The sequence below is a fragment of the Corvus moneduloides genome, chromosome 1 (genome assembly GCF_009650955.1).
Source record: "Corvus moneduloides isolate bCorMon1 chromosome 1, bCorMon1.pri, whole genome shotgun sequence".
In the NCBI taxonomy this organism is placed as follows: Eukaryota; Metazoa; Chordata; class Aves; order Passeriformes; family Corvidae; genus Corvus; species Corvus moneduloides.
The window spans coordinates 129,960,037-129,981,336 of NC_045476.1; the positions used below are offsets into that span (position 1 = coordinate 129,960,037).

General features: G+C 37.5%; 1 protein-coding gene across 2 annotated transcripts; it reads right to left on the bottom strand.

Annotated features, from left to right (window-relative positions):
* Nucleotides 1-423: 423 nt before the first annotated feature.
* Nucleotides 424-16,465, bottom strand: LACTB2 (lactamase beta 2). 2 transcript variants are annotated; one of them, XM_032127406.1, is made up of 7 exons: nucleotides 16,218-16,461; nucleotides 15,498-15,661; nucleotides 14,046-14,169; nucleotides 11,163-11,341; nucleotides 6,975-7,123; nucleotides 5,141-5,222; nucleotides 424-2,633 (listed from the first exon to the last, which is right to left on the bottom strand). In XM_032127406.1, exons 1-7 carry the CDS (start codon nucleotides 16,337-16,339, stop codon nucleotides 2,590-2,592), a joined length of 864 nt encoding a protein of 287 aa, XP_031983297.1. In that variant the 5' UTR covers nucleotides 16,340-16,461; the 3' UTR covers nucleotides 424-2,589. The 2 variants fall into 2 exon arrangements, with proteins under 2 accessions (XP_031983297.1, XP_031983292.1); XM_032127401.1 differs by having other exon boundaries at nucleotides 424-5,222; nucleotides 16,218-16,465.
* Between the last annotated feature and the right edge of the window lie 4,835 nt (nucleotides 16,466-21,300).

Consider the following 21,300-nt stretch of genomic DNA (forward strand, 5'->3'; position numbering starts at 1 on the left):
TTAAAACAAACACAAGCAAGCAAATTAGCAAGGAACAGAATGGGAAACTTCAAAAAAGGTTATACCTACCATCAAACTTCTAGGTCTTAAACATAATAAATGATGTTGCCTCTCAGCACAGGATCTTGAAATTAGCTGGCAGGAAGGCTGGAAACACAATTTGTGCTTCCTCCAGCTTCTGTCCCCAGCTGTTCAGAAAGCTATCCCAGCAACTGGTATTAGCCAGTCTAACCTAGTAAGACAGAAATAGCTCCCTCCCATCTTTTTATTTGTAACTTTTAATGCATTCTGCACAGATGAACATGTTCACACAAGGGATGTGAACAGGCTAATCCCCATTTTTATACCTACACGGCATATAGCTTACATTGCCACCTTTTTAAAATAAACATTCCACTTGACATAATCAACAAGGAACCTTGAGACTTTTTCAACACACCATAGCAAAGTATCCTTTATTATATATATACATCTTAGTAACAGTGCAATTTCTGCTCTTAATATTCCAAAGACACCATACAGGACCATTAATGACATGCCTGGTTGAACAGTCTTTTTCCTTGGTTTTTTTTGAAGATGTCAGGCATTTGCTGCAGCACAGCACAGAACATGGAGTTTTCTATTTGTATCCTCTTGCTTTCTCTGTTATCTTCAAGTTCCAGCAATTCTTTAATTGGATTCTAAAGCCATTTCCATGTATTTAAAAATGTATAGTAAAACAGAAGGAAATTGTTAAGTGAAATTGGATTTCTTCTTTAGCTCAGAAAGGTAGTAAGACATCACCTCCTCATAGCAGTTTCCTGCTGTCTTAGGTTCTCAGACCTCATGACAGAAAACTGTCATTTCACCAAGGATTCTATTTTCCTGAAGCAAAATGACACCATTCAGATCATGTGAATTATCTTTTTTCTTTTTCAAAAAAGCAGTGATAATTATGTTTTTATTCCTAACAATGGAAAAGGTAACTATAAATTCATGGAATAGCTATAGGAAAACTAATTATTAATGAAAAGAAGTCCATGTGAAAATGAAGTCACTATTCCAAAAGGAATCGAGGAAAAAAAAATGTTTGAGGGAGGAAGGGATAGAAAGTATCTGGAAAAATGCAAGTAAACAGAAAATACAATAGGAAGGAAACCTAGAAGACCTGAGAAAGACCTCAAAATGGCACTGCACAAAAAATTACAAGTGAGCATGTGTCATGATGTGGCCAAGTTTCAGATCAATGAAGTTTGCAAGAAGCATCATTTTAGGCAGAAAGTAATTATTTCCCTTCTTCAGGGGTCTGGCTACTACTTCAGAATGTGATTTCAGTTTTGGGTTGCTATTCTTGGGAGTATTTTTGTTTTGGATTTGTCTCAGCTGATCAGAACAAATGCCATCAGCTTCATAAAATAATGTCAATTATTAAGACATGCCTTCAGTACCCAAACATATGCATGTTACACAAATGAGGGTACAGGATTGAATGGTGAAAGGTTTTCAAGGACGTATATTTGTCCTTGATACTTTCAAACATCTCAGGTCTGCTTTTGTTTTTTAAGGCTGAGCCAACATTATAAGAAATGTATGTATCATCAAATGTCACACACTTTGAATACACAAAGTAATGCAAATATTTATGCACTATTCTGCAAGCATAAGGTACACAGAGAACTGAACTTGCAGTTTAAATTAATCTCCAAACATACTTTTATATACTATACAGTATCTTACAACCAAATACAACCTTTTCGTTAAAATATTTGTAGTTTAAGTGGATTAGCAGCAAAACTTAAAGATTGTTAGTTGTGATGTCACAGACAAGGTTAACTTCATATGGCCTGTAACACATATGTAAATTTATACAGCTTTTTAATCACATTCCTGCAGAACCTTATAAAGAATTTAAGAGTCTGCTCCAACTCAGTGCATTTTTTGACATTCGTTAATTAAAATTAATGAATCCTTTGAATGAATTCCATAGAAATGGTGTCTCCACCAAAAAACACAGAAGCCTGAAATTACTTTCCTATTGCACCTATTGCACTGAGCAACCAATGAAGATGAGCACACTCAGCTGAATTAGCAAAGGAACATAAACCCCAGTATTTACATGTTAGCAAAAATAACTTGGTTTTTTAGAATGTACAGGTAACTTATTAGCAAATCACTTTTTGAGAAGCACAAGAAGGTGAAACCAGGTTTAGAATAACATATTTTCTGTTTTTTTTTACTAGAGATTTCTTTTATATATGTGATTTATTAGGTTTATAATATTGCTTTATGATATCATAGTATTAAGTTTATAAGACCTTGCTATTTGTCTCCTGCCACTGATGATAAAACTCAGCATTTTATAACAAAGGTAAGATTCAATTCTTCACACTCATCCCATTTTATTAATTCAGTACTCACCAGGATATTTTTAAAATTCCAATAAAGTAGAACGTGAAAAACATTAGTTAACTTACTGTAACATTGGTTTAAAATTGTTACCTATTTTTTTTAAAAAAAGGGGTTTTTTTACATATACTCTGAACTCATCATTATGTTTTTTCATACAGAAACCATGTAGATTAAATACATTCCTGAGCAATCTTGCCTAACTTATAAATTGTTTTTCCATCTGAAGCTGGGTGTTTCATCATGTACTGTTAAGAAAAAGAGACCAAATTAGTCACAAATCAACACTTAGATTTTACTTATAAGCATTAGATAATCTCAAATTTAACCTGTACATGCATATGTATGTCTACACATGACATTTTTTATTAAAACTAATGAAATATTTTTCTTCAGGCCAGTGTTCAGTTTCAATGGAAGGTAATAAACATTAACTGTTTCACAATGTAACCTAGCAGTATAAAGAGTGATTGATAAAAAGGTTTTAATGATCCTCTAGTTATTTAAAGTTTGGTATATTAAACTTTCTAGATATTAAGAAATCTGAGGTAGCAGAGCACTTGTTGCATTTTCTGAAATTTATAACCTTCAGATGGAAAAAAGTCTGTGCTGATAAATTAAGAACAGCCAAATTATTTTTATCTCTTCATCAGCTATGATGTGAAACAATGACCAAATTATTTATACCCAAACATGGGAGAAAGCTTACACGTGAGCATTGTGCCATGCTCCTGCTTACAAGACATTACTTTTCTGTTTTAAGTAAGAAAAGCAGATCTGTAAGAGGCAGTGTCACTCCCAATTACAGTTACAGAAGTTATGTACTGACAAAACCCACAATCCCTAGTATGAAGTGGTTAATTAATGACTGCAGCAGGCAGCATATGGCCATAATTTGCAGTGAGTAACTCACTTGTAAGGTTGTAATATGCTTGTCACATTCATTATCGATACTGACAAGATGTTTCTTTGGAAAAACGTTATGTGAAAATTAAGCAGACAGTGTTATGTCTACAGCTCAAGTCTTCCATAATGAGAACAAAACTTGAGATGCTGCAAGGTCGTGGAGTATGGGAAGGGCATCAAAGGATATTAAAATCAAATGAGCAAGTACCATGAGTACACAAGCATTTGTATGCTACATGCTCAGAATCAACAGAATCAGTTTTCCTTAACAGATGCCCTTAATCTGAACTGAAAAATGGGCAAAGGTGATGTGATGTTAAGCATTTACCATAGGTCTGGGCCTAAACCGCAGAGATCAGCACATAACACCAAGTGTTCTGATGAGACTGTGTCCCACCCTCTCTGTGAGCACAAATTCAAGTTTAAAAACAAAACAGCTGCAGTAGGAGAGTCCCGACAATTATTCTGACTAGCATCTCCTCTAGTTATTTAACCACTCTAATAATTTGAAGTAGCTGATACTTTGTGAACAGATACATGACTGTATCTGCTCTCTCTTCAAAACTGAAAAGTGATTTCTGAGAAAAAATGGATTATTTTTGTTTGGTAAATATGAAAAGGGTGGTTTTGAGAAAACAAACCCTTAAGTCAGTAGCTCACTCAACCAAATTATTTCCTGGGCATTCAAGATGCAGAGTCTCTTGTAGGGAAGACTACTTTTAATGAGAAAGTTAATTTATCCACTACTGGATCTCAACAGAAAATGCTGTTGCTTGAACTACTTTGAGAGTGAAAAGAAGGGATAAACAGCACCTGAGGTCCTTGATGAATCTGGAGAAATGTATAGGTCATTGACATATGTTAATAACCAAGAATTGAGACAATATTTAAAATCTGGTGCAGTAAGTACCATGCTGGTACAGATTCTATGGCATTCTGCACAAAAGACTAAAGAGAACATTTCCTGAACTTCAGTAATGACTGTATTCATGTGATTCTAGTCTATTTTCTTTGAATAAAAAGCAGGTTGTTATTATTATTAGAAAAATTAGGTCTCAATTGTTCAGTTTGCACCTAGCAGCCGTTCTATCATTAAGACAAACAGAAGGTCTAAGTTGAAAAAAATATACTGATTTCATGTTGTTATTCAGGTTGGTAAATGCTGAAAATCTGCAACAGCTGTAAATGAATGTAATTATTTACTTATAAAGAGACAGTCCTGGGTGCAGTTACGTATTGTATAGGAAGAAGTATTTTCCTTAGCTTTGGCTGAGTAACATTTCCACAGGCATATGCCATTACAGAAATAGAATACTTCACCTTGTTCACTAAGAGTAAAGGCACAATGTAAAAACAGTAAACTAAATACAGCAGCTCTACTTAGTACCGTACTAATCAGAAATTGTAAAAATTTACACTGTGTGATTTTAACCATCACTATTAACACATAGACACAAAAACATGCATTTTGCAAGAGCAAAAACTTAAATATAAACCCATAAAATGGGTTTAACTTGTACATGCATATTTAGGTATGAATTTCAGAAAATACAGGAAGGTATAAAAGCTAGCATTAGGAATGCATTTTATGGTATGTTTTAAATAAAAATTTAAAGGTATATGCATAGCAGTAATCTGAGCTTTAAGCACTCAAATACTTTACAAAATACTTTCTAAAAGTTTGGAACTACTGTACAACCATTTTAGATACTACTCTGCTTCAATTTGTCTGATGGACAGCTACTGCAAAAAATTGCATTTTTTTCCCCTAGAAAATAACGCACTAAAATAACATGAGAAATAGTGCATAGAACATCAAAATGAAAATGACCCTCCTTCCACCACTTACACACTTTTCCTTCTTTTTCCAGCTTCTTCAAGTGGACTAGGAGGTTACTTTCTGCTGCTGGAAGTAAATTTTCAGGTATTTCCTAATGGGAACAAAAAAATATGCATTTTGTATTTGTTTTAATATCCATCAATTACTTTTTCAATATAGAGAATGCATGGTTTATTACCATGCATTAGTATGTGGAACATTCAGTTAGTTACATAACACCAGGAAACTAAGATGGATAAATCAATTTTATACCAGTTAAATAAGTAGTCTAACAACACATTTTAGTTTACTTTGCTTGTTTTTTTTTGCATTATCCATTTGTATGATGAAAACTTTGGCCAGCACTAAGAAGACTCCTCTTCAGAGCTTGGTCTGCCCTGGGTTGTCAGTGTAGCTGAGTATTTTTAAAGACAAATTTATGATGCATTTCTCCACAGATATCTATCACTTCGATTCCATGACAACATTTGCATACGTTTAAATATCCTGTAGCAATTAGTATCTGTGAATGAATAAACAATAAAAAAAAATGTAACAGCTTCAGGAGGACAAAATATCTCAAAATTTTTCAATGCTCATTACATAAAAAGCAGTAACACCTGTTGCCCAGAAAAGCCGTGGATGCCCCATCCCTGGAAAGGTTCAAGGACAAAGTGGATGGGGCTTTGAGCAACCTGGTCTTGTGGAAGGTGTCTCTGCCCATGGCAGCGGGGATGGAAACTGACAACCTTTAAAGTCCCTTCCAAACCAAACCATTCTATGATTGTAAGACGATTGCTCAAAATCCCCCTCTCCGGCTCTATCATCCTAAAGGTAAAGCTCTTTTTTCCTTGTTGAAAAGTAAAAAGTTCTTTAAATAGTATGTGTGGCAGGAAAGTTCACTAGAAAACTAGTTAAATAAATCATGAACCTTTAGAATATTCTGAAAGCATATACTTTGTTTCGTAATATAAAGCTTTAATAGTACTGAAAAAAATTCTTACATAGACAGGACAAGCAGTTTGTGATTTACAGAAATATGAGAATGGCTCTATACTTAAAACCTAGTTGATCAGGCAGGAGAACTGCGGAAGCTGAACTGCCATAGGTAATGGTACATCAGGACTGCAAAATGTTCAGTGTGATGTAGTCATTCTTTTGGAAACCGGGCATCAGCTGAACCATGAAAAATGAGTTGAGAAGCTGTTACAGACCTGTTCCCAAGCCACAGCCACTGGCAACTTTGACATCTTTCTCCAAGGTAGAAAAGCTGTATCTCTTAACTCTGCTTGTTATGAGGGCAATTCCACACCACAGGGACAAATTGCAGAGGTTACATGAAGGATGATGAAGTAGCAAAAAAGTACTCTTACACCAGTCTAATGACACATACAAACTATCCAACTTCTGAGCTGCAATATCCTCCTCTGTGGAACTGCAGTTCACCTGCAATCTCCTGCAGACTGATAAACCAAGAACTGGAAGTTTTTAGCCAACCTTCAGGATGCTCCAAACACACTTTGGGAAATCCACAACTAACAGTCATGTCAAACTTTTCACCTTGAACCAAGCACTACAATTTTATTTTTGCTCATTCTTATGAAACTGTGCCTAAGACCATCTGGATAGTTAAATAAGTTCCCAAGAATTGTCTGGGCCCCGCTCCAATTAAGTGCTTAAACAAGACAATTTAAATGCACAGTCATAAGTGAACCCTGAACAGGCAGAAGTATTTTTTATCCCTTTTAAAAATCCACCATGGTTTTCACCCAAAGCCACCATGGTTTCCACTTACATACAAATTTTATGAACACAAACTCCATTTGCTTTAGTTTGATCTAAAAAACTTTTAATCAACAATTACCTTGTATACTATCTTTACAAGCTCCGAGGATGTGTATGATTTCCCAGCATTCTGCTGGAAAACATTTAGAATTTGCTGTTCACGTGCAAGTCGGTGAGAAATGTAGTTTTGGATTCTAGTATTTGCATCATGTACTACTGGGCCATGACCTAAAAATCAAAACACATGTACCAGAGCACTATTATTTACATTTGTAATTAAGTACACTATTGAATAATTGAAACATTCTTATGTAAACTCCAGTAGATTTAAAAGTCATGAGAAAAAGGTTCGAATGTCTGTATCACAGTCTGCATCTGAAAACCATTAAGATGGAAAGGAAGAATAAGAATATGAAAAGTCTGAATGGGGAAAGGGAATACTTCAGAAGGAATAAGGAAAGCAAGGGAAGACTAGGCTATTAGAAAAAATGAAAGGAGCTCACTGCTGAACAGATTTAAAAAATGAGATTCAGATTACTGTATTATCTCTGTTTGCCCGTCTTCCTCTCCCCAAAGGATATTGATACTAATGACTTAAACTGATACTGGCCTTGGAACAATAATGGCTGATGCAAAGGACTCAGGTACGTACTACTGTCCTGTTGGGGCAAACACCAAGGTGACATCTTTAATTATGACATGTAATTTTCCCAAACACATCTTCAAAACGGATTCATACACTGTATTTTATGCCTTTAAAAACACTGTCCCAAGCATTATTAATTTTTTAAAAACAATTAAGAGAAGACCAATAAGTGAGCCAATTATAGTGAGTCAGGGCAGGAAAAAAGGAAGGCACAGGGAAAGTTACGGGTGGATCATTTTATGTCTGACTGCTTAATAACCAAAACACATGTTTTTTCCTGGACTGATCAGAAATGTTCCAACTTACTGACAGGCCTTTGAATCACATTATGAAAAGGCTTAATTGGTAAAGCACTAACCTTTATGAAAAATCAAATACTGCCTCATGGTACATTAAAATGACAGAGAAAATATTGTTCAGCCATGAGAGCTACACGCACAGAAATTAAACTTAATATGTTACCCGTAGAGGAAGTGACTTGCACAAATATTCATCACATGCTTTTTATAGCAAGGTTTCCTATTTCTTTGCCTGTACAACTCACCTGAAATAGCGGCAGCAACTTCCAGCTCTGCCAGTGTAAACTCTAAGTAATTTATAAAATTAGTATAAAAGAAACTACTGTAAAAAGACATAGCTTTCTTTTAGGAGTTGTTTGGTATCATCAAAATCAGTTTCTTTTGAGGTTCTCTGACTATTTAAAAAATTCACCATATTCTTTGCTTGTAGTTTTGGTTTTACTGATTAAATGACTTTTTAAGCTTTTTAAAGTAAAGCTTATTTTCCCAGAGGACAGGCAGCTTATAGAAAAAGAGCAACTGATTTTTCATGTTTTGAACTAAAGCATCAAAGGAATCTATCCTTCTATAAGTCAAAATATTTATACATATCTCAATTTATACACTCACTTCAGCACATTTGAAATTACTAAGTATACATTGAAGCTTACCTTGTTTAAATAAAGTATTATAAATACAAGATATTTAATGTCTAAATATAAAACAATACTGTCATATGGATTTATATTTAATGATTTCAAACATATTTAATCTGAAGCTATTTTTCCTTACAAAATAAATTACAAGTATAACAGTATCTCTACTGTTAGCATTTATAAACCCAAAACTTTAAATGTAGAAAAAACATAGCAAGATATACAAAGCAGAGACTGCAATGTTAACTGTCCATTCTCTTACATTCTCTAATGACAGAAGTCTCACTAAAGCAATCAAAATTAAGGGTTGCCCATGGAATCACAAGGCATTCTTAAAACCTGGCCCTACTCTTCCAAGTGATTTAATTGACTTAGACTACAAGACCAATGTCAGAACCTGAAATGGAACCCCCATTTTGCGAAGTTAAAGGGATTTCATATCCATTATATCATCTGATCCATAGCTGTTGTGTATGAATATATGTACATTAAAATTATCTAAGAAAGCTTGGAACTAAATCCAGATGTGGAACTTTCCCATCCATCATTTTTCAGGGACAGTAATACAGGTATTTATTTATTAATGAATAAATGGATCAATATCTGAATAAATGTAAAATGTTTCTGAGCATACGAAAAGCACCCTCAAAATACGAATGTCTTTCCATGAATTATGGAAAATTATTATTTTAATATCAGATAGATTCATATTATTTCCTCATAACACATTGAGAAGTGTGAGATTCTCTTACTTTAAATTACAGCACAAAGGACAGAAGCAAAGAAAACAATTGGCTCATGAAATCTTCCACAGACTCCTAATTCCAGTACTGTTATTTTCTGTATTACCAAGGAACATTGTTTATTATTACAGGATGGGGAGCCCTCTGCTGACTAAAATGCCCTTTTTTTGTCCCAAGGATTCTCATCAAATATCATCTGTAATTAGATATCATGAGTGGACTGCCTTAGTCATTCCCACATTATATTCAAAAAGAAACATGGAAGGGGAAGGATTGACAAAATTCACCTACTCTCACCTAGCCAGCAGTCAGTTTGTTACAAAAATTCACCTAATTCTGAGGCTACAACATGAGTGCTAAAGCATGGATGGGGAACAGAGAAACAGTTCAAGAATTATGAAGGCCTAATACTGCAGCACAGACAAAGTACTTTTCTTATACAGAAAGTATTGTTAAAGCAAACTACCTCTGCTGCAGTTACCCAGCAGTATCAACAACTGTTCTGATTGGGCAATAGCCACCTTCTACGCAACTGCACATACATTTTGTGGTGCATGGATGAAAAAAGAAAGTTAGTTCCAAACCATCTTAATACTTAGCTATCATCACTGAAAATGCACCATGTCAGACTGGCTTCCTAACTGAAGTACAGTATGCGCACACTTAAAACAGTAGCAAACAGTTATAAATAAAGAGCACCAATGTTCAGCCTTAGTGAATGTGTAATCTAGATACATAACCATTAAGAATAGAGTGAAATACAACAGATAAAATTGATAAACCAAATAGAATTTGGTTTATATACGGGGTTTTGGAAGGCAGAAATTCAGTTTGAGGAACAGGCTTTATTTGGAGGTATTAAGAAAGAAAGAAAGTAAAACATTTGATTTGAGATTCTGGAGGCTAAAAAACTACTGTTAGTTTTAACAGTAGTTAAGTCAATAAATATGACCAAGTCACTATTCTGTCTACATCAACCTCCACATCCATGGAATATCTACGATGTGTTTCTTAAACAGCATTTTTATGCTTAGATCTTAAAGGGCACCTACTTCAAAAGAAGGCTATTTTAAGAGTGAACACAAGAGAGTAGGCTAAACATAGACAGTTAATAGAACAAGGCAGAACTGAGAACATAGACACAGTAGCTTAGAATGACAAGTTGAAGATGAAACAGAAAAAGTCAGAAAAAATCCTGAGATGTAGCTCTGAAAAAGCAAATGAGGAGCTTAAACCTTATTTACATAATGAATTCTTAAAATGCAGTCTTGTCAAACAGACAGGGTATATATTAAAAGTAAATGCATTCCCAAGGTTTGGAGGAGAGAGAGGAAAAGAATTAAAGGAAAGCCATAGACTGAATGAATCGGCAACTTATTTTTAGAACATTTTTGGCCTCTTGGCTCTTGTTCAAATTTAACCTAAGTTATTAACTAAGACAACCATACTACAGTTCTGCAGCTTTCCAAGATGAATTTGTGATTAATCAGTACTGCAAAGGACAGACATCTCTCTCAAAAAACACTACTAGGCTAGTCACATTGACAGTGAGTGCAAGTGGGGATGAAAAGGACTGAAAGAACAACTATTATTTTTTCTTCCAGGATAACATTAAAGCACAGGGATAGAGTAAAATAAGAAAATTAAATTTGCTGTATGATTCCAACAGTGAAAGATTTTGGCCTCTGGAGTCTTTGGGCACAGAAAGACAAGATCCACCCTCAAATGAAGAAATTTCACAAAGGAAAGATACCTATCACTAAAAATTTTTAAGTTTTGCAGATCACCATGACAAAGTTAGCTTAGCTTAGCACTTACTAAGTAATGAACTTGAATTGTTAGATCAGGAATGATGTTTAATTGTAATAATAGTTCTCAAATTCTTGGAGGAGACATTTAGAAATTACACAGTAAAAGAGAGAAGTTAAAAATAAAAACACTTACCTGGATATATCAAATCTGGTTTCATTTCTAGCAACTTTTTCAAAGTTTTCATGTAATCATACAGGTCTTCTATTACTGTTGTTCCTTCCCCTAAAATACAGTCACCAGAAAATACAGCATTTTCTTCTTCTAGATGTAGAACCATATGATCATCAGTGTGTCCCGGTGTATATAAAACTCTATTTAAAGAGCAAAGAAAGCATATGTTTTCCATACAGCATATATACTTCATTTTTGAAGCCAGAACAAACGGTGATAAAATCATACACTTGCAAAGCAGCCCGTAACAAGAACCAAAAAAAATTGACCAAAAAAGGCTGAAAAGTTGATGTAAACAGGTATCACTGCCTAATCCCAGTCCATTTTCTTATACCATGTAAAGAACACCAATCATCATCTCTAACATGCTTTTACTTGCATGATACACCATAATGTAAGTGCATTAAAGGAGCTGACTAGCCATGTAGAATTTCAGTTTTAGAGGGCTTTACTCTGAAGCTTCAAAACAGAAAATTGACATGTCATTTCCAGATTGAAACATGTGAAGTTCTTGACATACATGCTGCACTTAGGAAGGAGGGTATGGATGATGTCTATTCTTTTAGAAATTACCTACAAACTTCCAAACCCGACCCAGAAAAAGTTCAGTCTTCCAAAGTTTATTTTTCCGAAGTTTATTTTTAAAAGCCCCATAGCACAGTGGAGCACAGCTGTCAAACACAAAGAACCATGGTCTATTCAGCTATTCTATGTGCAAGTCATTAAACACCTGCATGGGAAGGATTAAGCTCATCCACAGCTTGGTTGAGCACCGTATTAGCATGCAGCAAAGGGACAGTGGGTATGTATATAGTATGTGGTAACCTGAGCTGCCAAGGAGCTGCACTGGGGTGTCCTTTCACTATGATTTCTGGAAAGCAGAAGGGCCTTATGCCGAGGCTGATGCAGACTGAAAGTAACACAACTCTGACCAGCATCACTGCAAAAAATCATTACAATCTTCTTGTCAATGGCAGATGCATCAAAGCAGTGATCAGAAACTGACAGAGCTGGTGCCAATCGTGGTGTACAGGGCAAGGCTAAACAGCTCCCAGCCACGTCAATTTAGGGCTGGGAGACCACAAGTGCAGCATCATCTCATGCAATGACTTCCAGCTCCTACTGAATACTGAGCTCAGAAGAAAGCAGGTGAGCCAATGCCCTGTGGAGCCAACATCAAAATCAAGTTGGTAGGTTGTAGTTCACCTTTGGGAAATGGTGTCCTTCAATTCTTGACCAGGAAGCCAAACCATTAAAATAGCAGAAAGAGAACTCAAGACTGCCTGGCACACCTTGAAAACGTGAAGGTTGCCAACTAAAATGTAACATGCACATACTGCTATTTTGGAAGCAGTCGTGGGTCTAAGAGTATCCTTAAAGTAATTACCAAATAAGAGGTGAGAATACCTGCTTTTCATCAAACAAAGTTGGCTGCACTACCCCTGTCACAACCCACCCGTAGGGGCTGTGATGTTTGTTATAAATTCTCTTCAGGATCAACAAGGACACCGGACTACATGTCAGGGAACTCCCACACTTTCCGGTACAATCACCTTAAGTCCTGCAACTAGCCCACTATTTGGTCTCAGAGGCATTGGCTAACAAGCCCTTCACTTTGATGACACACTTCAACAAGCTCCCAATCCTCACAACAAACTTCTCACAGGTGTTGCCTAACAAGCCCTGTATTTTTACAACAACCTGCAACAAGCCCCCAACTCCCACAACAGCACAGCCAGTCGGTCTGAGCCCTTCAGAAACTGAGCTGGGGTGGGGGATGAATGAAAGTGTGAGTCTGAAGGCAGAAAAGGAAGTTGGCTCAGGACAATGCTGTCCCACCTCCAGGGGATCCTCCCTGCCAATCACAACTTCCCTGTCACAAGTCAGAATATCTGAGACAAAACATGCCTACACTTGGTCCTCCACAATCCCAAACTTCAAAATGTGCTAATCCTTGACTGACTTGAAGTTAAAAAAATTATTTTCCATCTCCAAATTTTTGTCCAAACATGTGCCACTTAGGATAGTGAAAGGTCTTCAGTATGCAATATAATACTCTTTTTACTTATATTTTTACAAGAATAAAATAAAATGCTTTTGGACAAAATACATCCCTTTTCTTTTTTAATGGTTTTTTTCTTCCAATCAACCAAGTGACATATTCTACAAGTGGGATATAGCTCCCATCTAAACTGAGGAAAACAAGCAAACTTTGTCCTTATAAGAGTAATGCCTTGTTAATGAAAGAAGTCTGAAAACTGAATGGTCAAACCTTTTTATTGTGTGTGTGCTTTCATGGGGCAGACTAGCTTTTTGTTTCACACTCATTCAGACTAACATAGGCAGTACTCTCCATGGAAAGAAGTCCTCCAAAACTGGTACCCTACAAGAACCTCATAGGTTCAAGGTTTAAAATTTAACATTTTAAGTATTAAATGTTTTAGAGCCTCCCAGGGAAATATTTTTAAAGTAAAAAGAAAGCCATGCTAAATAATCCAGCCAGACTACCACAGACTTCCTCAACTTTAACAGTAACTAATTGCGTAAGAGCGATGAGAATGCATATAAAATCCTATTTGATTTTCCTGGTGAAAGTATTTTTCTAGGGAAATATTCTTAATTTCTCTGCTGAGTACAAAGACTAAATCCAAAGGCTAATTTCTGATAATTCTCATTCACAAAAACAATTTATTTCTATTAACATATCCTGCTGGATCATGATAGGAAGTCAACATGCATAAGTGCTGAAAAGATTAGATGTATGGATTGGCAATCATTAGAATTAAGATACATGTACAGGTCAAAATTCTGAAGAAAGAAGAACTTGCAGAAATTCATGGTTACCTGAGTGTGGCTCCCTCCGTCTGTATCACATCTCCATCTTTAAGATAAAAATATTTATGTCCTCCTTCTATTGTTTCTTCACAGTGAGGGACACGAGGGAGCTTACATATGCGATATTCTGAATCTAATATTTAAGGAAAGCAAAGAAAACAATGTTTTGAATTTGCCACTAACATAGTTATTCCACAGACAGGTTACTTTTTGAATAAGTACGATTAATTATCACACAGCATGAACACAAAACTAGAAACAACAAATTCTGTATAGTAACTTTATATTTGTAGAGCAACCTTATTCCAGAGCCAAACCCACTAAACAGTGAAAGCCACTGATTCTGAATACTGCGCTCTGGACCAGCGACAAACTCGAAGATGGCAAAAACCCACAAATGGAATTAATAAAGATCAGTAATTGTTATATTTTACAAATGTTCTTTCTTGACTCAAGAGCAAACTCCCCCAAGTTTTTACACCACCACTAAGATTTCTGTGCTCACATTTTGCTTTATGATTCACAGAAGCACCACTGAACATTTGCCTAAAATTGGATGAAGACTTTTTGACCTGCAACTTCTCTCAGCTTTTACCATTCTGAACAGTGCATAAAATGCAAACACTTTGGCTGAACAGCTATAGATAGCAACCCAGAAAGGCATTTATATACCTTGCTAGTCTTTACAACCACATTCATAGGTTGGCAAGCCCAAAAGCCTCACCAAGACACTCATACACCCACGTCTCCAAGACACCAATTGTTTTCAGTAGTGCCCAGGCTTCGTTGCAGATAAGCACCTGGCAACTTTACAAAATTAAGCCTGCGACAAAGCTCGTGACAAAATCCAACAACGTTAAGAATTACCACATTATCCATACTGCTTATTCTCTTCCCAGATACCAATGCAGAAATGTCTCTTACTGTTTATCAACATGAAATACACACTTTTAGATCAGACTTTACTTGCAGACTGCCCTACTGCTTTCCCTTCATGATCTGAGGCCTATGAATTTGTCAGCAATTACTAATGGGCTCCTTTCAGGAATCTCAAAGTTATGCACATTTCTTTTTCAAAATTCAAGCTATTTGTGTTTACAAAAGGGAAAATAACAATCAAGTTATCATTGCTGTCCAAGTAAAACAGAACAAGTATCAAGTTTTTCTCACATTTCTTAATACCATGCTGATGGTAACCTAGGTTCTCATTATACACACATAAGAAAAATTCACTATGAAGTTATGCACAAGTATTGAAGAAAACCTGTAGTACTACAACTATTACATTCAGATTATTCATTGCTCTCAATCTATACACTGCAGCAGAATCATGAAATTCCATGCAGTTTATACAGCAATTCCAGAAGAATAATTCAGTTGATTTGCACAGAAGCATTCAGTTAATGTTTTTTCTTGCCATGTATCTAACATTGTCAGCAATATCTGAAATCTCTGGCCTACCATTTGGGATGTTTTTGCAGATATCAGGTATTCCACCAGTATGATCACGATGCCAGTGTGTCACTAAAATGTCTTGAATCGCGATGTTGAACTCTGACAGTGCCTGCTTTAAACAGCTGATATATTCAGGAATAGCTGGCTCTCCGGTGTCAATAAGGACCCTTCTACACACGGACCAAAAAAAGGGAGGGAGAGACACACACACCAGAGAATAAAGAGTGTTCATATGACAGCCAAGTAATATGAATAAAATAAGCCAACACATGGAAATTTAGCAATAATTGATGTCTCCATATCCAGACGCCACTTCGTGCCTCCTGATATTCCACCCCTGTGGCATAACAATTTAAAAAGTGGGATACATAATAAACGTAGGCCACACATTTACAACTCCGGGGCAAGAGGCAGAAGCCACGTTTAATACCGCGGGGGAGCTGCGAGGCCTGAGACACCCGCCCGCTTCCCTCACGGAATTCCCCGCCTCAGCCCAAGGGTCGCCCGAAGGAGACTCCACAGCGCCCTGCCCAAGCCGCCTCCGGGCACTAGCCCCTAAAATTTAATGCCGTACGGTTTCTTTCCTCTTTCTAACCTGACTAAGGGATTTGGGAGCAGGCCGGTAGCGGCCTCTAGAGCTGGAGGCAGTGCACGGTCCCCAAGAGGGGCCGGGGCAGAGAAGCCTCGTCCGCCGTGCCCTGGCCCTTCTCCGTGCAGGGTCGGTACCTGTGCCCGGTGCCCACCAGGTAGGTGTTGGTGCCCTGCAGGGTCATGGGCCCCGGGTTGCAGCCCAGCACCCGCACCACCCGCGACGAGAGCCGCTCGATGCGCGGCAGCAGCGACACCATCTCCGAAAAGAATCGCCCTGAGTTCCCAGCTCCACTTCCCTCACGACGCCAGAACTCGGGAAGGCGGAAGCCTCTGTTACCCCTGCTCCGCCTCCCGCTGCCCTGCCGCGGCGCCTTCCGCCCGGGTGCGAGGCGGCTCCGCCCGTTCCACGGCCGGGGCGGGGCGGCCGCCGGTGTGCGGCTAAAACCCGGCTCCTAGCGATAAACGCTGCGGTGATCCAGCGGGATAAAGTTCTCTTTCGTGGAGGGCAGTTCTCGGTGGAGTTCAGTTCGCCGTGCCGGGTCGGTGCGTCGCTGCTGCCCATTGAGAGGCATGTCCTGCTTCTGCCGGCTTTTTCCAGAGAAATTTGTTGCAAGAGGCAGATACACCTTCTCTATATCCCAGGAAGACGCCCACTTAGAGCGTACGTACGAGCTGTGTGGGCTCCTGCACAGCACATAGGCGCTATCTAGGATTCAGCGTTTTTAATAAAATTTGAGAGCTATTGGAGAGCGTCCAGCAAAGGGTCACTAAGATGATGAAGGGACTGGAGCATCTCTTTTGTGAGGAAAAGCTGAGAGAGCTGGGACTGTCCAGCCTGGAGAAGAACAGGCTCAGGAAAATCTCATCAGTGTATGTAAAAACCTGAAGAGAGGGTGTGTAGTGGACCGAGCCAGGCTCTGTCACAGGGCCATTGCCTCAGGTCCTGTCATGGTGCCCTGTGCCAGGACCAGAGGCAATGGGCACGAACTGGAACACAGGATGTTCACTCTGAACATCAGGAAACGCTTTTTCACTGTGCGGATGACCGACAGTTGGCACAGGGGGCCCAGGGAGGTTGCGATGTTTCCATCCTTGGTGATGTTCAAAACTCATATGGACGCTGTCCTGGGTAACTGGTTATAGGTGGCCCTGCTTGAGCTGGGGGCTTCAAAGATGAACTGCAGTGGTCCCTTCCCAGCTCAGCCATTCTGTGACTTTGTGAAATTATGTCACTGCCATCCAAGTGGAAATACTGTGTTTGCAAGCAGCAAACCTGCAAGGTGCTGAAATTTACCTGTTTGGCTTTTCAGCATCTTCTCTGAACCCGCAGATTAATTACCTTTCAAGTGATACTGTTAAAGAAAATAGGGTAGACTTGTTCTCTCCTTAAACTACCTGTAAATGAAGAATAAACATAATTTAACCTGAAATAAAAGCAGGTAATATTACTGTAGGTAACTGTACTAATATTAGAAATGCCAATATTATCTGATTGTTCTATACTTATATAATATCTCATACGGTACCTGTTATAAGGTGATCATAGCAATACAAAGCCACAGCCAGAAACTGTACCCCTGATGCTGATAATCCCTATATTTAGGCCTTCAAGCCAATTTCCTTGATTTACCTGTTAAATCTTTACCTATTTGAGATACCTATTTACTTATTTGCGATATAAACCCATTACTTTTATTTTTTATTTTCATGCTCATTAAAGCATGAACTACAGACAACAGAAGGGATGTTTCAGGTCAAAGGAAAAAAGCCTTTATGTGTGCAGGTATGCTGCCGAAATAATAAAGAAAACCCCCTACACAATATTTCGGTCTCTCCCCATATCATTTGCCTGTATGCTCTTTTGTAAGAAACTGACTAGACCTGAATTTACCTAATCCTGAGGTACCCTCTTATGCTTATTTTGTAACATATTTGTACAGCTATTGGTACATTCAACCAATTTTCAGTCTTCAGGTAAAGTTTAGTTTAGTCATTAGAAGAAGCTACTACCTAAGCCAAGGCAACTTGTGTATTTAAATGGTTTTCTATTTTTAAGAAAATTCTGAATGTTTAGAGAGGGTTTTGAAAATTATTTATCTGAATTTTACATGTCATTGATAACTCAATATGGTGCCATTATTTGTAACAATACAAGACTTTTTTTTTTTTTTTTTTTTCCAAATTAAAAATTGTTTGGGGAGCTGTAGACTTGTTCGCTGGCGTGTCCTTGTTACTGCTGTTGCTGTCCTGTACTAAAGAGCTTTCTGATGTTGGGCAGGAGCTGTGGATTTGCTTCATCTGTAGGTGGCAGCAATGGTGCCTTTGGAGAGCGAAGTACAAGTTTTTAGATCGTTTCCTGCCCAAGCCTATCTGTTTAAAAAATCTGTTGTTTCTCTTACAATACAGAGGTTAATTGGCACACAGTGAAAGTCCTGCTATTATGCTCTGATAGGGTACAAGAAAAGATGAGTGTACATCTTCAAGTTCTTTTGGTTCTTTGACTGTTTTGCATTGTTAAATTTTTGAGGGGAAAAGTGTTCTGAAGCAGGTAAACTACCAGTAAAAACACCAAAACCAGCTGAGTTTCAATGAACCTAAAAGTAAATTGTAGGTGATATACAATGATTAATTTTGTAACAACTATGAGATACACAAGACACAGACTGGTAATTCTGAAAATCCCACAAGGTCACTTTGAATTTTTATCACTCAAGAAATCTTTGAGTACTGGCACTTGGCTTTTTTAACATTTTAAGAGTAAATGTTGAGGATGAATGCCTCTCCACTGTGGCTGTGTAATAGCCTAATAGAATTAAGCACAAGCATGTAATTCTTCAATAATTAGTCTTAATCAATTGAATAGCAGATAGGAAATATCTTGAGAGACTTATCTTCATAGCTGTTGGCATGTGAATGTCTTGTTGAGAGGATTTTTTACTTGCAGAATTTCTCTTTCTGTTTCATTTTATTTTTATTCTTTTTATCTGGTACAGAGATAAGGGAAAAGACCTTAAACCAAAAAGAAGTGAAGCAGATTTTGCAGAGAGAAAGGCCATGGGCTGCAAGATTGCTGCATGGAGAGGCAACATTGTGTAGAAAATGTAAAAAGTCAGATCAGCAGGTTTGTGGGAGATGGTTAGGGGGGATGATGAAGGGCCTGGGACATCTCTCTGAAAAGGAAAGTTTGAAAGAGCTGGTTCTCTCCAGTCTGGAGAAGAGAAGGCTCATCAATGCCTATAAATACTTGAAGGGTCCTTCCTACCACATTTGGAAGCAAATAAAAGGATATGTATTGAATACCATAGGAGATTTGTCACAATTTAGAATTGTGCTTGCTTTCATGCCAAGTCTAACCAGAAAACAAATAAATCATCCAGCCAGTAATTTATCTTGTGGGCTGCTTGATTTACACTCCAAGAATCAGGTACACAAACCCTGCCCCTCCCTCTGTGGCACAGAGTTTTTGTCATTCTTGTTATTGTAACAAAGGTCACAGCAGTGAGTTTGTGACTTGGCTGACTTAATGGTATTTCAAGCACTGCAAGGACTGTTTAGGACTAAGACTTTCTAAAGTATAAGGGAGAAGCAGGAAGGCACACAAAAAAAGACAAGGGTTGATACCATGTTCATTATGAAGACACTGAGGACTGTACTCCTGTCCTAAGAGCTGGAAAAGCTACAAGCTGAGGGTGTGCATCCTCCTGTGCAGCACACAGAGGCAGAATCACACCTGTGCCTTGTACCCTGCAGCTGTTTTGAACATGCATAAAAGTTTCATGTTGAGTACCAACAGCTCAGCTGGAGCGCACTCTTACAAACACCTGTGGTTTTACCAGAGGAAAAGCATTTTAATCACCTGTCCTTGGCCATGTGCAGTCTCTTCATGCCTTATTGCACAGAAAGGATTTTTTTAAAGTGCATTGTACTACAGTTTTCAACTATAGCCAAAAGGATCATTCTTTTTGCATAAATCTTTGGGATATATACATGGGTGTATAAATAAATAAATGACTACATAGAAGCAAACATATACATGTAAACACACACAGATATAGTTGTGTTTCCAGAAATTATCTACTGGCTTTTGCTCAACAGGTCTAAGGACATAAAATCTAATGAAATAAATTTGAAAATGAATACACAGATATAGAAACATACAGAGGGAAAGTGGTTCTTTTTTTTTTAACTTCTATGAAATAAATGGTTAAATTATTTTATTGAAGAGAAATTTATAATCTGTTAAACTTAGTGTTCATTATAAACAGGAACTTCTATACCAAATTTTTAGAATCAAAATTTTTAATACAATCATAAGGACAGTTCTTTACATATAGCAAATCATTAACTGTGTCACGTGGTTTCCATATGATTTGAGTTTCACTTTGTGTAATATCAGTAAGCCCTTTAACTTCCTTGGATTGCAAGTCTTGTAAAGGTATGGATGGGAAACCCATGAATATGGAAATCTGCAGTTTTTGAAGTGAAAAAAATGTGTATCCAAGGGCAGTATTAAGGTAACTGCATTTTTTAATAGAATTTTAAATGTATAGTGAGAACTGAAGGCCTCTAATCACATTTTATTGTTTCTGCTTTATCACAAAATGATTCTGTAGAAGTATATTAGTTTTTAGAGCGGGCTTATATTTATGTTGACTGACAGACAGTTTACTCTTCCTGCTCCTGTCATGTTAGATCTCATATGTTTAATAAGACTGGGGACAATGTAATTCTGAGTGATACAAGACACTCTCTCCTGTGGCACTTAAGTGAACCCCACCTGCTACATGAGACCGTGGTGCTCTTTGGAGTGCTATCATGCATAAACTATAGGGCTGTTACAGGCTGGGATCTTCAGCAGTGATTTCATGTGCACCTGTGAACAGGCATTGGTGCTTGGACTTGGAATTAAGACAATGGACATTTGTGAATACAGATTTGTGAGGCTCAGGCAGAATATTTTTTAGGTTGCTGTGAGCAAAAGATAAACCTTGTGTCTTCTCAACCATTCCAAGGCTCTTTCAGGACTAGATTTCTTATCCAAAACAATTGTGAGACAATGAGCAAGCTGACATGCTTGATATTGTGTGGCTCTTCATTTATCTCAGCTTACCTGATGGCTTCAAATAGCACCAAGATGTCCTGTCCAGACAGATCTGCAGACTGCTGACATGACAGTAGTTTGGATGGTAGGCTTGTCAGAAGTAGAAATCACCTGGCT

Coding starts and splice junctions, on each gene's coding strand:
- LACTB2 (XM_032127401.1), bottom strand. CDS start 16,339: ATGGTGTCGCTGCTGCCGCGCATCGAGCGGCTCTCGTCGCGGGTGGTG. Junction 14,170..15,497: donor CTGCAAAAACATCCCAAATG/GTAGGCCAGAGA, acceptor CTTAAATATTAG/ATTCAGAATATCGCATATGT. Junction 7,124..11,162: donor ACCAGATTTGATATATCCAG/GTAAGTGTTTTT, acceptor TTTGATTTTTAG/GTCATGGCCCAGTAGTACAT.